The 19,348-nt window shown below is 30.7% G+C and overlaps 1 protein-coding gene across 1 annotated transcript in view; it reads right to left on the bottom strand.

Annotated features, from left to right (window-relative positions):
* Positions 1-338: 338 nt before the first annotated feature.
* Positions 339-19,348, bottom strand: part of rdgC (retinal degeneration C) — a 30,877-nt gene continuing 11,867 nt past the window's right edge. The window contains exons 2-15 of the mRNA XM_068771659.1: positions 16,140-16,506; positions 14,299-14,426; positions 11,317-11,407; positions 9,418-9,563; positions 8,946-9,110; positions 6,976-7,142; positions 6,851-6,887; positions 6,625-6,774; positions 5,640-5,717; positions 3,217-3,402; positions 2,878-3,133; positions 2,399-2,547; positions 1,474-1,576; positions 339-1,208 (exon numbers count right to left, since the gene is read on the bottom strand). Coding sequence (XP_068627760.1) covers positions 991-1,208; positions 1,474-1,576; positions 2,399-2,547; positions 2,878-3,133; positions 3,217-3,402; positions 5,640-5,717; positions 6,625-6,774; positions 6,851-6,887; positions 6,976-7,142; positions 8,946-9,110; positions 9,418-9,563; positions 11,317-11,407; positions 14,299-14,426; positions 16,140-16,365 — 2,100 coding nt within the window. The 5' untranslated portion in view covers positions 16,366-16,506 and the 3' untranslated portion in view covers positions 339-990. The remainder of the gene's footprint in view (positions 1,209-1,473; positions 1,577-2,398; positions 2,548-2,877; positions 3,134-3,216; positions 3,403-5,639; positions 5,718-6,624; positions 6,775-6,850; positions 6,888-6,975; positions 7,143-8,945; positions 9,111-9,417; positions 9,564-11,316; positions 11,408-14,298; positions 14,427-16,139; positions 16,507-19,348) is intronic.

Below are 19,348 nucleotides of genomic sequence, written 5' to 3'. Positions count from 1 at the left end.
GGTATACAGTAATTTAAATAATAATCATTGTGCCCCGTCGATTTTCTTAATCAAATGAATTCAGTTTAACTGATGTATTTTGTATGCTTATAAATTTGTTCAGTATTTTAAAATACGCCAAATTTTACTCCCAAAGTCCGATAAAAATTGGCACCGTAAATGTAAATTCTTTCGCATTATTTCCTATTATATTTTACACAATGATTTTAGCAAGACTATATGAAAGTAATTAATATCATAATATATTGTTATTATAAAATTATTTTCATTAATTTTATGAAAAATTACATGACAATTTTTAATTTATAGTATTGATATCTATTCTGCATAACGCCCTTACCTCAAAACTATACAATTAAACAGATATGACTAATAAGAAATAAATACAAGATTAATTGATTACAATGCTTTAAAATTTATACTACATATACAGATTAAAAACTCCTTTAAAAATATGTATATCTATATAAATATCAGAGTAATGAATGTTTAATAGTTTTCGAGCATTTAAGATATCTAGACGAATATATCATATATTTTGTAAGACATCATAGCAAAACATTTCATTGCGTTTACTAATACTAGATTCAAAATGCATTTAAATTTCTTTTTTCTGGTAAAAATGCCCATTTAAAATAATAAAAATACCTTTAAAAATAGTTGAATATTAAGATAAACAAAATAAAATAATAAAAATGGGTCAATAACGTATTTGTAGATAGATTCTTTATAAGTCCGGCAGTGACGTTTCTACATATCACTCTCCAATAATCCTGGTCGTCGTGGGACTTCGTCGCTATCTATCAGTTGTATTTCATCAGTATCTTTTGAGTATCTCGCGACGCACTCACCGGATAAATGCCTATGGCCATTTTTATTCCGCGAAGTGTTTTCGTCCTCCCCAGCCTCTTCGACTCTTAGCAATTCAATTTCAACACCTGATTCATCTTTATCGACCGCCGTCCGACTCGGACGACGGTCAAGTTCCTGTCAGGTGGCTTGTAGTTCGGCTATCTCGTTCTCCTCTTCACGAAGATTTTTCTCTGCAAGTCTGAAACTTTCTAGAAACTCATTCAGATCAACAAGTCCGTCTTTATTGATGTCCATTAGACGACAAATATCAACCAGTTGTTCTTGAGTCATCGGATTTGGCATGTATTTTCCTAATAATTGACAAGCTTCGGAGAATTCTTCGAGTGTTATGTATCCTGCAAAGATAATTTTGTTAAATGATATATTTACTGAGAAAAGATTAGAGAAAAAATTATTATTTAATTTGATGTTCAAACAAATACTACGCTCATATAAGAAAATTATTTGACTTCGTTTGTTTAACACGATACTCTCAATAATTGTTTTTGTTTCGCTGCGACAATTAAATTTTCATTTTCAGTTTTTAAAAAAATATTAATAAAAATTATGTACATTCTTACAAATCTTTAAAAAAATCAAAACAAAAATTCATCTGTATACCTGAGTTGTCTTTGTCGAGGATTTTGAAAATCGCCTCTAAACTTCTTTTATTTTTATACAACGTTTCCACAACTATCTGAGTATCAGCTTTTCGTCCAATTTTCTATAATTAAAGTCCATTATTAGTTTTGAAAGAAATTTACAATGTGATTTTTTTATATCAGACAGATTATACGAACAAATTAATCTAAAGCATAACATAATTGATTCAAATGACCGTAGCTGTTTTCGTATATCCGCAAAGTTGCAAATATAACAATATTGTTTGTGCATATCGTAAGATTTTATCTTCGTTTTATCCTGTAATGCTAGTATTTGCGAACGTTCTCCAAAAAAATATTTGTGTACAAGTTTGACTTTTACAAATAATAAATATTAAATTTTATAGATTTTAGAAAGGATTTAATTTCACATGAAATTTCTTTTATTTCATAAAAGGTTATTACCTTTTAGTTTTGTGATTTGTTATAATAAACACCTAAAACTAATTGTATAAATTAAACATTCTATAATTTTTTGTAAGTGTTTTTGGTGGGAGTTGGTATAAGAAACTACATTATATTTAATATATTTTTCTTCTCTAATGTATAGCATACTTAATTAAAAATAAACACTACACCACTGTATATCATCCAGTTTAATGAACTAATAAAAAAGCTTTTGTTATCGTTAGGTGACATAATTGGAACGACGTGGGGGTTTAGACGACGCGAGTTCAAAATAACCCATTTCCCCTAGGAACAAAAGTACTGTTCACAACATAAAGATATATAAATAAAGATATACATGATAAAGATCACTGACATGTATTCATTTATTTAATTTAATATTAAAAGTTGTTAAAACGGCAGCTGTAAAAAAATAGTGAAATGTTTATAATCTGTGGTTTATTTATTTACTATATTACTCGAGAAACATTACTCACGTTGGCATTCAAATCAAATGTGTCCATGTATCGAACTAATCGAGTCTCAGGGTCAGTGCGTACGAGCTTGTCCTTTAGCATCCTCCATGGTAGTCCTAGATGGGTAGTTTCTTCCATTGCGAAACACCAGTCACCCACTGATATCAAACCTTAGCATATAAAAAAAGGTATTAATACTTTACCGAAAAACTATAAAATAACAGATAAACTACAAGCTTGCCAAACTACTTCAGGCTATGATGGTACCTATCTAGATTCCCATTTGTAAAATACTTTAAAATACTTTTACAAATGGGAATCTAGATATATGATCTAATAAATAATGCAATTAACACACAGGTTGACCGATGACATAGTCAAGGTCACACACAGGAAGTCGCTGGATGCGAGCAGCCCAAGACCAGTCAACAGGCGTTCTCCTGGAAGATCTATGCCTTACATACGATAACACATAATAAAGTAAAATTGAATATACCAACCGCTCTGGTCTACATCCATACTACGGAAAGTAGCTTCCAAAGAACGTCGTGCCATTATAATTTGGTTGTGCAATTCTCTCATAGCGGACGATTCGACGAGACCCACACGCTGACGGAACGTTAGGCGGCGAGTCCGTGACACAGCCGCCGTGTACTGCACGAACTGACGCTCTAAAGAATTACCGCAGAGCTTCAAATAGGCGCCCTTGTTCGATCCCAGCTCGTAGTAATTTGACGCCGAGAAAATCGTTATTACCTATTGTAACAAGATGTACAAAGTTTTGGTTGAAGTTAAATTTATAGATACCTATTGTAAAACAATATTTTTTAGTGACTTACATTGCCATTGTGTAGTATTTCATATCCACCCGGTTTGCACTCGTGACTTCTAACAATAAAACTCAGTTTGTTCTTTCTTAAGAACGACACCGTCACATCAGGACCAAAATAGGTTCCGGCACCTCGAAGCGCATTCGCTACGCATCCGCCTGTACTTTGTGGATCTGACCAAAGAATATCGAATACCTAAAAAAAAATTAAAATACTATATCTTATTACCAACCAATTAACATCCGTCCACACATATTCTTAAGTGCACGATTACATAGTAAAAAAAAAACTTTATACTAAAAACATAGTCAAGCAGTCATACGCAAGAACGAAATTAACACATTTAAATAAAAATTAATCATATAATTAGCAACGATATACATTTAAAGATTAACCTACCCTTTTATGCACCCTATTAATCTAATTTAAACTCGTAAGCCAAATAGACAATTAATCACCTGGTGTATCAAATTGTCGAGTATTTACATGGAAATGTTCATAATGGTAAAAGTAGTAAGACCATTTTATGTTACTCTTGGGAGGGCAGTCGATGATAACATCAGTGGTGTCGCCGTCGTTCTGCTACGACCTCGCCTTACCTAACTTAGACCTTTTCCCTCCTTTATTCTAATAACTAATTCATTCCTAATTAAAAATACATGTCGCATTTTAACAATTACTTAGATCTAGATAAGTTTCAATAATTAACATATATTTATTATAATTAAATTCTTTCCTATTTATTCTAATGCTTAATAATTATGATTTCCATCAAGTTAGTCAATTTTAATTTGTTGCAAGAAATGACTTTTTGTCATGCTATGTGAATAAGAATGAATCGTCAAATATATTGCTAAGCACCAATGTAGAATACGGCTCGACTAATCCGACTATTTCTTTTTATTATCCTTAAGTCACATGATAGATTATTAAAGAGAAAAATAATGGAAAAATTATAAATAAAATAATAAAACCAACATTTCTTTTTCCATATATAGAGTATATAAAACGCCAGTCGAGCAGCGATAGCCCAGCGCCAGAGGTCTGAGATCTGCTATCGTACGTCGCAGGTTCGATTCCCGTGAATCAATCTTTAATAATTCACTTTTTGTGCACTAATCGTATAGGATTTCCAATACTCAAAAAACAAATTCTAAAACATGACTGTGATTTCCAGCCCTCCTGTTAAGCGTGGCAATTATGGTAAATCCCTCATAGATATCTTAGGGGGAGGCTTTGTAATGGACGTCTATGGGCTGAAACTAAAACGATATAAAGCGCCCCATTCGTCAACCATTTGGCAATAATCAAAATTATTTGGCAATATTAAAAAAGGCGTGTTAGAATCTAATCAAATGAGCACGAAAAATAAGTTTTTTTTTGATAATAATCATTGGTTAATATTAATCTATTGTATTATTTATTTACTTTTTCTATTGTACTGCGACAATATTTTTAGTGCGATGTCTGTCGTGGCAACTAATAAAGAATGAAGATAAAAGAAACGTAGGTACCTCACGATAAATGCACAATATTTAGGATGAGCAAGTTGGTTCAAAATAATTAATATTATATTTTGCGCTTATATTAAGTACACGTTCATAATTAAATGAATAAATTAACTAGTAAATATAACACTACCGCAAGCATAGCAGCAAGCAAACCTTGCGACTCAATTTACTTAGCAAATTCTATTAATCCGTCGCTGGATGATGTCTATGCTATGAAATTATATGAAAATCGAATTATTTCTCGCTGCGATAATACGGCTAGAACCCACTTGCGGTTAACAGTTTTAATTGAAAACCAATTTCACGCGACTAGTCATTGCAATTATTATTCCAAAATAATTTTACTGTACGTGTGGGTATGGTATACTAATACGCTCTCCCAACATTTAAATATTTGCAACACTTTAGATATAAAACTATAACATGCTGAAATTGATGATTAGCATTTATAAGCTTCATTTCGGAAAACAACGAAACATCTTCTCATTCAATGTACCTCAGTGCTGTAAGGCAAAAGTCTAAGACCAATATGTGTTACCAGTGATGACTTACGGCACTAAGCGTGGTCTCTCACTCCGCGCCCCATTAACAAGCTTACAATCGCGCAGTGAGAGAAAGTGAGGGCTATGTACAGGATTTCTTAAGTAGTAGTCAAATCAGCGCATTGATAAGTTAAAGTGGCAGTAGGCAAATCCCATAAAGCGAAGAACAGACGGGCTTTAGATTCTAAAGTCAAAAACACAGACCGACAAGCGCAGCGTATGACATCCACTCACAAAATGAACAGACGATCTTGTTAAGGTTTTCGGATGAACCTAGATGTCGGCCATTACCAACCGGTCCTTTCTAAATCTATGAAGGTCATTATCCAACAGTGAATGACTCATGCCTTAAATAATAATCATTTGTATTTTAACCAACCTGTTTCCATTCCACTTTGTCTATTTGTTCAGCACCTGGTGCCCCCTCCGCCACCGGAGGCCGTAGAAGCGAAACGTACTTGAAAATTAAAAAAGCATGAATAAAATATTTACTGAAACTAAAAAGTTTGATTATCCCTTTCATCATCCCGTCCAAATCACCGCAATACCATTAGACAATCGTCTCATATCAGTGTGTGTTTGCCCGTGATGACATACAGGTCCGAAAAATACGACACTTACGATGGGCCTTATGAGAAAGCTTAAGCCACCTAAAATTCAATAAAGTGGACCATGCTCGAAGCTTCGCAGCAAAGTGAAATTAGAAATGAGAAGATCCACGGAAAAACCAAGGTCACAGACGTAGTTCAAAAAATGGATTTGTTTGAAGGAGCAGAGAGCGGAGCTCATTGCTTGTGCAACTAACAGCCGTTGGGACCGACAGATTTCCGAATGGCGACAACAAGCTGATAGACGTGACGCGGGTAGGTCCCACACTGGATGAATCGTCGCCGGAAGTCGGTGGCAGCGCAAGTTCGGTAATCGATCATACGATGATGATAAAACCACACCTTTACAAAACAGTTTCATCTAATTTTGTATATTTTGTTTGGACAGAGTTGAATTTACTGCTGACAAAAAAACATTATTCCTCCCTTCCCACCTCCATTTGAATCTCAAAGGGAGACAGCTTATTTACGTATACGGTGATTATATGCATGGCAATGAATCGAAGAAGTTATTTGAATTACTGCACTGTTGAACAATTTTATTTTTAAAAAATTGTTTAGCAACGTAACAAAACCTTAAGTATAATAAATACTGTTAAGAGAAAAAAACAGCAAAGCCGTATGTATAAAAACAATAACTACAGATATTTAAGTAAATTTTCTTTGAGTAGTAAAATGTATGGCTCTCTTGTTTTTAATAGACTAGGCGCTAGGTGCGAGGATACAGTAAGAAGTAATTAAAAACAGGAAACATACTTTATCTCGATCAAGACCGCGCACCATGTCAAGGTCAGTCGTGTCAGATATTCCTCCGTGGACCACGAACACACGGTTGTTAATTATGGTTCCTAAAGGCAACCAACGATATACTCCTTCAATAAGCTTAAGAAGGCGCTCCGCGTTGTGCTGTTTACAAAACAAAATTGTTACTTCAAAATTGAACCTTCAATTTACTATTAAACTTAAAATAGCTTATACGTACGCGATATTTTTGATGAACTTCTCTTATAAATCCATACCTATAAAAAAATATATTATAAATAGCATAAGCTTCTTCAATCGAATCTTAACTATTCTACTTACAAATTTCATGAACATCATTGTTACCTGGAATTCATAATTAGATCTTCGTGGTTACCCCTATTAAGATAAACTCCCCCGGGAAAAGCTAGCATGCATGCCAGTAAAAGAAGAAGTACTTCCAAACTCTTCTTGCCTCGATCTACAAAGTCCCCATTAAAAATGTACGGATTTTCTGGCGAAGGCAGCCCATTCTGTATACAATTATAATTTATTATTTTATAATGTATCTTAAATATTTAAAAAATATTATTGCATATATTAATAAAAGCAGCGTTGATTTCATGCGCGTTTTCATTTTAATTCTAATAACATTCCGTATCTTGTCACATATTAATGATATATTTTAATTTTAATCGCAATTTTTATTTATGCCCAAGACGATAAAACACGTCAACCTTTAGACTATCTTCATAGTCATTGTCTCAATATTAGGTATAATAATTATACAATATAGTGCATAAATGTTAATAAATAAATACCTAAAATGTTATTATTTTAAATACCCCAAGCTAATATTGATACTTAAAGCCGTTCATATCTTAATAAGATAAATTAACATATTTTTTCCAATACGCTTCGCATGTTTGAGTTTAATAACTTCTTTATTTATAGAAGCTCTTCATACAAATTATTTTATAACAAATGGTTAGATCAAACTTTAAAATATACTCACCATATATTATGAGTTAACTAAAGGAGGTTCCTTATACGTTAAATATTATTTAAATTAAGTTTTTTTTAAGATATTATATTTAAACAGGTTGTCATATAAATTCAAAACATTTTTTTACATTTAAATTAAAAAATTGAAATAATAAAAAAAATACTTTAAACAATATTGTCGTAAAGAGTAATTCATAAATAATTAAAAGCTTAACCTATACGAACTCTTTACATTTTATCATTGATTTATTTTTTTATATTATTTTACGTTTATTTGCATTTATCCCCGAACATTATCCTATTCAACGTTGAAAACTAAAAATAAATATACACACGAAATACATATAGATAAACTGACAAGTTCACCGTCATTAAACAGCAACTGGGTCAATCAAGCTGCGGGAAGTCCACAAATTGAATGACGCATGCTGTTCGGACGATGTTGTCGTAGTTAAATTCATTATAGCAATACTTGTACGACATCATTTAATCATCAATCATCTATTATAAATTACTTAATGATTATTTAAAGCAAAATAATAATTTTACTAATCCCAAAATATTAATGGAGGTATTTGTACCGACTTATAGCTTCTTAACAAATGAGAATTAACATTTGTGAGAAATATCGTACTCTATACAGGTATCTTTCACATCTACTGATATTAAATGCACCGTTTCAATGGCACGTTCGGTTTTACTTTTATATTTCGTACATACGTCATCGAAAGACTACAAATTGAACACCCGGCGACGTCGTAAACAATTGTCACATATGACGTCAGCGATCAAAACGGATCGGTACTAAACACGTGCCTAGATCCAATGGCATGCCCGTTGATTACTGTTACCCTTTTTGCTCCGTTCTTAATAAAAACAACATCCATTCCTAATTAGTCGTGTTTACCTCTTTATGATCCATTACTTTGTGTATAGTATTCATATTCAGGGTTTCATTTATAATTATTTTTCATTATTATTTACTGCACAGTGACATATTTTTTCCTGAATTTCTTAAAACGTGAAACGTACACAGTTTTATAACATTAGTGCTTTCACCTTATTATTAAAATTTCTTTAAAAAAATCCAGAATTGCAAATGGCAATTCATTAGAAACTAGCAACTTTTGACCATTAATTTAAAAATGTAATATCATTTTAAATACACCTTTTTATTTTATTTTTTTGTAGTACAAACTAACAGATAGTGAAGAAAAACATATAAACGCAAAATTTTTAAACTATGGTTGCATAGTAGTTTTTTACATTTAAAACTAATTTTGGAATTATTATATAAACGAATGTTTACGCGTAACGTATGTTTTGCTTACCTTATGAAATATTACCAACAAATCATCAAGCTTTCCATGCAAATCACCGCAAATCGTGATCTGGCTTGATATAGACGTTGTCGCTACGTTAATATTAGGTAACCTTTTCAACATTTGTGTGGCCTCCTTCAATATCTGCGCCACGTGCTTTGGATGCAAACGATGCTGAAATTTCATTAAATATTTATGGACGTCCTCAATATTTTATACACCGAAAATAGAATTAACAACTTCAACTGAAACGCCGATTTTACTTTTAAATGTCAATCAACGAAAAAAAGTATTTTTTTAAATTTCCTTTTTTTGGTTACTATATTTAAGAATTGAACTGTTCAAATTATCGTTAAGACTTAAAAATTGTTGATTGCCATTAAATGAATCAAAATACTCAATGTTCAATATTAATAAAATGAATGATTTCTTAAGCACGTCCAATAATTCATGCGATTTTACTTTTACACCTTTTTAATACCTTTTTTTTTCTAAACGCTTCAATGAGTAGGTCGATATCCTTTCTTTGCAATGGGAAGTCAATATCGGGGCCACGGGAGGCTTTCGGAGGTGCCGTTTCGTCTACACCCCCACCCTCATCAGACTCCTCGGAAAATACTTGCTCCACTAAAATAAAATATATTTGTCAATGTCATTTCTGCGTGCGGTCGTGAGTATTCAAATTGATTCTGAAATCTGGGAGTATGTATTATCTATAAAAATAAATTGAATAGGGTAATGAATACTAACCATGATATATATATATATGTATATGTAAATATATAGATGTGTGTGTGTGTGTATATATATACATGTATATATATGTATATATACATGTATGTACATATTTTCTAGGTTATTTATATTGATTTATTTGAATGTTGTTATAAGTTTTTTTTTCAAAATAATTAAACATAATTAGCTAAAGGTAATTAAGTTAAGGAACATTTTTTTTAATTAATTGTCTTTGTTTAATTTAAAAAATACTTCAGTAAGAACGAACTTAACCTTTTTAATTAACTTTAGGTCAAATTTATTTTTTTAATAAACAAACATAAATCTCCAGTCCACCAGAAGTTTATTGTTATATAAATTTGAAATTTAAAAAATATGTTTAATGCACAATGTATTGTAATTTATTATGATTACTTAATAAGTATTAATAACTATCATTTTATTACATTTCACCAGGTAAATTTCGAAATTTTCAAAATTTTACACGTTATATTATACACAATACATTTTGAATAGTGTTAGTTAATAAAATAATAAAATATGTACTATGTGCACTTCTTGGAGATATCAACAACATAACTAATAATAAAATTGAAAAGTTGTAGAAAACGTTTAAACTCAATGTCCCAGTTAGTTTGACAACTACATTATGCATGTATAAGGACAATTATTTATTCAACCAAATGCTGTATGCCAGCTGACAAATTAATCTAACAAAATTTTTCTCGGCATAATATCTTAATTGTTTTTTCAGTGTATGACGTCCTTGTTCACAGTAAGACTCGCTTAACATTATTATAATGATAGCACTATCATTTCGGACGCAGGACGTTTATTACGTATGAGCCTCGTCCATTGATCTCTAATAAGACGAGTAAGAAGCGGCCTGAATCCAGCTTTTCCCGGCGTCCATGACAAAATCCTCTGTTCATGTTATAGATGGACGTCCGTCGCTTCCGTACGTTCGTACATCCTAGGTTTGCTAGTTCGTAGTTCCCAATCCGGAACGTTAAGGTCCAGCGGTCATCAGTTCTGTGCACAACGGATTGAAACAGACGGTGAGCAGGTACACCGTCTGCTTCAATCCGTTGTGAGAGACCGCGATACCAAAAATATAGCAATGAGCTCGAACCTAAAATACTTAGTTGGTATTAATAACAAAAGAAACTCATCTATCGTTCATTCATCATTTTCGATGTTGTTAGTACGAAGATAACAATACTATCTGTTTTTAATTCGATTTTTACCATAACTTCAATTTAATACTAAGTAAAAAAAAAATTTATATATATTCTAATGTTATTCAAAAGCCGCACAATATAAAACATTCTTATAACAAGCTATTACGTGTCTATTATGTATAAATTTTTTTTTCCGAGAAATAGTATAAAGAAAAAAATCAGTTTAATTTTAAAAAAGTTCTTTATTTTTCCTACACATGCGTCTTGGCACTTTGTAAAGACACTTGTAAACTACTTTTTAATATGATAATAATAACCGGTGTGGTATCATAATTTTACTAGCTATCAAAATAACAATGATATATTTTACATTTGTAAGATTAACGAAACTTTAATTAGGGTATTTGGTTGCGTAAAAAAAAATAAGATCAATATTGTTTATAAGATTAAAAAGAAAAACTCACAAACAGAGGCGGTCCTTGATGTCCTTTCTGAAGATGGCCGTCCACTAGTGTCACGCATGTGACTCAACAGCGCATTGAAAAAGTTATATAACTGAAAATAAAAGTCGTGTAACGTATACGGTTGGTAAGCTTATAAAACTAATTCGCTATGTTGACACAAATGCATAGTTATTCAGTTTAATCATTGGATATTTAAAAAGCTTTAAATTCTATCGTATCAAATTGTGCTAAATTGATGAAACTATGAGAAATATCAAGCCTTTTGGTGAAGTATCCGCTATGTATCAAGATCATATTTCTAAATAAAACAAATGCGGTTAGCTTGTGCAAAATAAATAATAGATTATTACACGGACTTAGGTTAGATCCAAATTCAATTTCCTGTAGACTGACAAAGTATCCTAATTTTCTTGAACAATTACCGGAATTTTACTTTAATTTTGTTATTACTAATTGTGCAAACATGAAGATTTTAATTTTTTTATGTCTAAAGAGTAGCAATTAGTTACTCTACCTTGTGATTGTTACTCACTAATTCGATCCCCGAAAGGATGTATTTATTTGTGAAATATAAAAATCGATCACTGGCATATCAGACCAAAAGTCAAAATATTTTAATACGAATTTCACGACAGTTTACATATCCATACCCATACCTTCCGTCTGAGAAGAAACCTGTGGTCTAACATCAAAAGTACAAAATTCAATATGAAGTTTCTGAATGAAATTACAAGTCTTCACTAATTTATAATTTTCCTTCGAGGCGTGTATTTCTGCCGCAAAGCAGTATTATACTGCATTCCGGTTGGAAATGCATCACCGAGCAGTAATGCAGTACTACAAGTACTTCAAATTCCTAGAAAAAACCTAACATGCCATTTAATATTAAATCAAGATATTTCAAACATCGATCATGTTACTGAAAAACTGTTTACAAAAACATCCAATCTGTGGAATTCATGTCATAAATATGCCCATTAAGGTAAATCAGGTAAACTGAATCGTGTCTTTTACCACAATTTTAAATCTCCTTTTATTTAACAATAGCAATAATTTACACAAAAGTATGCAAATTACAAGTACATAAATCTATGTAGAAACAAATCTCTTTCTACTTTAATTAAGATTTACGATTTTTATGGGTAAGAGCCGTACCATTTAAATTCGTTTGGCAAATCGCCTTTAAAAAATGTTTATGACTGCGTGTTCGGTTAGTCCAAAGAATATTTAACACTTAAATAAGACATATTTTAAATCCTTTTCATGCTAAATCCTTTTGTTTTTATGATGCGTGTACAAAATCTGTTTTATTCCGTTTTTCTTATTTTTTTAAATTTATATGGGTTATAATAAAAGTACACAAATGATGCTGTCACTGTTTGCCTATACAATAAAATTACACATTGATTTCCGAAAACTTATTAGTTGATCTATTTAATTAATTAGGTATTATTCAACAATTCATTTGCACCTATTGATTGATATACACATATTAAAAGCAAAACTATTGTAATATGTAAATATGTACAAACACGAGAATAAGAAAAAACTGCATTGCTTTTATAAAAAAAGTGAGAGTTCAAATGAAAATAAACTACAAAATTAGTAATAAATTATGTATATTTTGCTTCCGTGCTGTATGTCAAAGTTACAAATAGAACTGTGAACGATCAATACGCTTTGATTGCAAGCTTCATGTAAATATTACGCAACATTTTCGTAAACACATAAACCGTAACGAAAGGTAAACATTAGTTTCAAACATTCCCTCTTGTTAACAGTTTGATATCGAAAAACAGTAATTTCGTTAACCGTGAACTTAACGCACTATTATGAAACTCTTATTTCAATTAATTTTTAACAAGAATTTCTAATTATAAAAAAGAATAAACCAGTATAGCTGTTTAGAGAAGAATATTTGAGATATGACATTGTAAGCACGGTTTTAACTGTAGGAGACCAGCGCGCCACAGCTTGTCTGAGGTCCCATGTTCAATAGGTCTGCTTGCACAGACTTGAGCGCGCACACACACGTACAAATAAACTATTCCTTTTAGGATAATAAAAGATTGTTTAAAATAATTCCTTTTTCTTTAAAAAAAATAGTGTACGTTATAATTGTAAATGAATTATAAATAATTAGTGTAGTTTTTTGTCCTCTTTGATAAATTCATCAATAATAATTGTATTGTGTGCAATAAATATATTATTATTATAAAAAGCCGCGCTAAAACTCACTTTTATTACTCATTATCTTATTGTTTCTTTGTTTTTCATTGTTAATTTTATTTATTAAAAGATTACATTAATGTTTAGGTAATAATTATCGGTTATATACGTAAAGGAGACGCCTAAATAAAATACAAGGAAAACGTCCTAGTTTCTTAGAAAGAGCAGAATAACGTGCCAGGTGTGCGATAACCCATTTTCCGGATAAACAATTAATATTGCGCAAAAACACGCATGTAAGGGACGCAGGCAACTAATTTGCGAAGTACGGTATTCTGAGCGTATTGATTATATTATTAAAAAAACTGGGATATCTTAATATTTTCTTGAGGCACAGGCCATCTGCCAGAAAGAGGGTAAGCTATAAAATGTTAACAAAGCCTGACCGGCATCTAAATGTGTTTTATCAAAGTTTTCTCTTTATGAGAATTTATTAAAGAGCTTTCCCTTTTTGGATATTACTATCTAAAATAAAAGTAAATTAATAGTGCTAGAATAAAGTTATTACTAAAAAGTAATAACATTAATAATTAAAATTTAATTTTATAATTTACTTCTCATGAAATTCATTTTCATGTTTTATTTAAGATTAAAAGAAGTTTTACAAAATGTTAAACTCTCTCTGGTATATTAGACTCTTATATAACTTTTACAATCTATTGATACTATTGTTGACAATTCATATTTTAATTTCGTTTTACCGTAAATGCACTTATTTAAATATATATGTTTTTTTTTATTATTTTCACTTACCTTCACTTGGTCTTGTTCTCCAGCATATTCTATGCTTTGAAAAATGGTCCACGTGTAACGTCGACGCACTTCCATTCGGGCAAGATATCGCCGATACCATTGCTGGATTAAGATGGCGGCCTTCATAGCTGTAACATAAATTTATTTTGAACAAATCCTCTCACTTCTCTTTAGTTATAAAATTAAATTAAGCTAAGCGAAATTCACTTAACTCAGGCGTTGCTAACGGCTAATTAGTTAAATCTATGGTATGGAGTCACCGAGTTAATATATATTTTTTTAATCTTTTCCAATTTTTCTTCAATTCAACCTTTTTTCCCGAAAAAAGTATATTTGAACTTAATTGAACGTATATCTTACTTTGTGACATCAAACAAGGTTACGTGATGTATAACCACTAATCAAAGCCTCTCAGTAATCGTCTTAGCTTGAGTTTGAGAATCTCCAAGATTTATAAGCAACCTCAAAGTTTTGCTGTCAAGTTATATACTACGTCATTTTCTCGTTCTCCTAGGGTTTGCTGTGTTAAAACTAAATCACGTTTCGTAATACACTGGAGATATTTGTCTTATTTTTTAATCAGTGCATCTCAACGGCTAATTGAATTCGATGGAGAGTAGGTTTGCTGAATTTTAAGTCCAAAGCTCAAAAACAAATACAAGTAAAATGAAACCGTTATCATCGGAGTTTTATAAGTAAAGGAAATTGAACAAAAAAGTTTACAAACAGTTAAAGAAGAAACCTGAAACAGACGTTCGGGTCTTTTTAACTAAATTCTAGAAACGCTCGAAGTTTTTTGTAACATGAATAGCTTTATAAAGTTCAGAACATTTTATAGTCAGATAAAATGTATTTGAAAAATGATTATAAATAACCTCGACGATAATACATGTTAGCTTATTCATCGTAAAGACAAACTAGATTAATAGAAAACTTTTACTAAGCAAATTTAATTAAGTTAACCAAAGTTAGACTAACAGGCATGGCACTGTAACATGATGATAGTCTATACATATTTTCAAACAATAGCAAACTAAATCACGTCTGGCGCCGAGTGTTAAAAAAGGCGAGAGAAATCCGGCATCGAGACAATAATCACCAAGTAAAGAAGTAACTGCAAGTTTAGGCAACGGAAATGCAAATATCTAGCCAAGCATGACTTTTTTCATAATCACAATGTTTTCATAATTACCATAATGTGTTTAGGTTGCAATGTAATATTGTATATTATCCAATGCAAGCCCTTAATACTTTAACGATATTTCAAAATAATAATTGAACCTCACTAATATTGTATTACAAAAGATGATTTTTAAAAGTGTAAATCCCGAAAGTGATGTAAAGCCGATCTTTTAGCAAAAATCTTTAAAGCTTTTTCATCTATTCCCAATCACCTATATAAAATGGTTACAATGATATGTTACATTAATTAATTTTTCACATTTGCATGCGGCAGTCCAATAACTTCTGGCATGACAAATCTGCATTGACAGATAGTAAACGATAACTTTAAATTCAAAATGACTTAATCGTTATTTTTAAATCGATATTTCTTATTATATTATAATTACGCATTGTTGGACAACAAATGTGACAATATACAATACAATATGAATACGGTGAATGTATTATTCCTTTAAATTTTACCTATAGCCAATTTTCTTGTATACAAGTTATAAACGTCAATAATAATAAATAAATACAACTTATAAAAAGCAAACAGTCCTCTCAAACAATGCAAGCAAAATGCATAGAAAATTAGAAAGACGCCAAATTACTTATTAAAGCAATTTAGACTCCTCTTTACCAATTTAACAAATGAAACATTTTATGATACTCACTTCTTTCAGCTTTGGTCATGCTGACGTCATCTTTCTTCCAAAACCTCAGAAATGGTGCTAATGCCTTCATCGTGCATTGGCCGTTTAATACCCTTTTACTTAACTTTTTTGGTATGTCCTGTTCGATTTCTGAACTTCGACACGATGAAGAGTCATCTCCAAGGGATCGATTTCGTCTCCCGCCGCGAAAACTCACGCAACCGCAACCTTCGGATAGCGAAAACATTGTCGGACTTTTGTCCTTCTTCCGATATTTTTTATCTTTTCGTTTTCGCGTACATCTCGGTGTCTTTTGCCGTATCTTAGGAATTGTGACCACTAACTTTTACTACCGATGCAGCATACCACAGTTGATGTCGAGGAATATCTGAAAGAAACCAAACAATTTTAATACAGTAAACATAAAGCAATCGTTTATATTATCCCTTTACTCAATAATTGTATATTTTTACGATTTCAAAATATAAATTCAAAATTATAAACAAAGTTTATTTGGTGGTGACATATTTTAATTCTTAGACGACACCTCACAAATTCGTTGACGCTCCAAGTGACGCATTCTGCGACTATAATTGATCAATTAAATAATTTGTCTATTTTGTCAAATTGCCATAACTCATCTCAAAATCATCAATCAGATGTTAGCCATGAATTAGTGACAACTTGGGTTTCACAAGGAATTTGACCCTTCACTTTTAGCTACTTACCAGCCCGCTTAATTTATTAATCGCCCAAAACATATAACCAATTGTTTAAATATGTACATTTTTAGTAAACTAACGAAAATAGTAATTAAAACAGCGCCTATTGTTAATAACTTTAATAAATATTAATTGAAGAAAAAATGAAACATATTGCTTGTTTTAAGCCATTTATAATTTTCAATGCAATTCTTTCAAAGCCATTGAAAATAGTTTTATCTAAATCATAGATAACTAATACCGAGAGTTTAACGTATCTATTGAAGCATGCAAGCGCTCTATACTAGAGGCTATTTAGCGTACACTTGTCTATTAGTTACCTAACAACGCATAAAATTAATCCACTATACTATCGAACTGCAGCCCTTCCTTTAAGTATAAATTCCTAATGTTACGTTTTTATAGTAGGTTAAATTAGTTTTGGCAAAATTTGATAATGTTAACATATGATTTTTGTACCTTATTAATGTATCCTATCGACCAATAAAGCAAACGAAAACGTGATGGTCCCTAAAATTTGATATTTCAAAAATTATAAACATTTGGCCCCGTAACATATAACACAGGTTAATGCTTGCGTCATTTTGTGATATTAAAAAATACTAAAAAAAGTGTATAAAAGTATTTTTCATTTCTTTTCATTCGGAAAACCATAAACATTTTTGCTGTATAATTACTAAAACGACGGGAAACAATAATGTTTACCAAACAGCTTATGAGCATTGGCGATAAAAATAAAATTCTCTCAATCCTACTTAAAATAGTGATGAATCAAAGCTCCATCCGGCAGTTTTGTGCAGAGGAAATGTAAAAGACCATAATGTCTTTTGACACAATAGAGTTTATTTTTAAATTATTGTATATAAATAATAATAACGCTTTGAATAAATGTTATAAAAGTTCAAAAAGATATTGCGTTTAAATAATGTTTATAGTCATCGTGTCCACTGCTCCTTAGAGTGTCAATTTAAAACAAGGATCTATTAGAAGCGGCCAACATCAATATTGCCAAGAGCTTAGTAAATTCGTCTGTATAGAACATCCTCCCATAAGGTGAACACCTTGTACATTAATAAGTTTAAATAGTTTTTTTTAAACAGAATACAGATATTATAGAACGAAGCTAAGGTCTCAATCTTAGCTTGCTGATATTTAAGCGATAGATTCGATAAAGCTTTGAAATTCAAAAAGCTAACAACGTTGAACATAGTCCGAATGTTACAGAGAATCAAACAATCCTTTGTGTTTATATTTACATTGACGATAAAAAAATTGTAAAAAATTTAAATCAAGAGATGGATTTGACTTTAAAACTAAACATTGATTTAGTTCTAACAGAATTGTGAAAATAAATTCCATAAAGTTTAGAAACTGAAGTGGAGGTTATGGGATATGTGTGTGTTTGTATATTTGGGAGATATAACAATCATTTTATCTCTCACAGACTTCACCCATCTGGTGACGACGCAAAACAAGCATCATAAAATTGTTATGTTCGCGAGTAATTTTAGAGTGCTGGTCCATTTCAATTAAAATAGGTCTTTATGACACAACATAAAATTTCGCGGACACTGGTATTATGCTTCTTTTCGTTAACTATATCTATTTTTGTTCTATGAGAACAATTGGGTGTGAAATATTAATTATATATATATATATATATAAATAATATATATATATATATATATAATATATATATATATATATATATATATATATATATATAAATATTACATTTCATTTGCAATGAACCTAAAAGCAATTATTACTAAAATATAACCAAATTCAGTTGTTCTTATATAACGATCATATAACATTCATCTTTCAAAAAGGTACACTTTCATGTGTGATATGTCTTAGATTAAAGCTATAATTTATAATAGATCGATATTAACGAAATATAAATAAATTCTTATAGAAAAATAAATCGTATACAAAATGTTGAAGTGATACTGTAATAGCAATAAATATTATTTCGATATGTATTATATATAGTATATCGGCGAGACTCTAGTTCAAAAATGAATTTAAAATACTTAAATTCATTAAATATAATTTATTAAATATTGAAATATTTAAACAATTTAAATCGTAAATACAGACTATTTCGTAAAACTCTTTAAATGTACTTAGAGATAAAAGAATAGAAATCTATAATTTAATTATCAACTTTATCGGAACGTTGGAACATCCAGATTGAGTACTAATTGTCTCTGTAAAAACAGACAGAGTTGATTTATGTGTGGATTAGACAAACTGAATTTCGTTGTTAAGAAATTTATGGCAAGCAAATTGGCGCAGGTGGTCCCTTGTTATTAGTTTGTTGTATTATTGTCTCATCTGTTCCATTTATATGAAAATTGTCAGAAAAATTAACTAAACGAAGCGAAAATTGATAAACAAAGGATAGTAGTATTTCACTAATATTTTTCAAAATATTAAAAAGGAAAAAAAACACTAAAATTTTTCCGTACTTGTTATGTGTAATCTAGTACAATGAATGTTTTT

This window comes from Battus philenor, unplaced genomic scaffold (genome assembly GCF_028537555.1).
Source record: "Battus philenor isolate CCGP_79_NKW_IND1 unplaced genomic scaffold, ilBatPhil1.0.hap1 SCAF_4, whole genome shotgun sequence".
Lineage (NCBI taxonomy): Eukaryota > Metazoa > Arthropoda > Insecta > Lepidoptera > Papilionidae > Battus > Battus philenor.
This window is presented reverse-complemented; position numbering and strand designations above follow the sequence as displayed.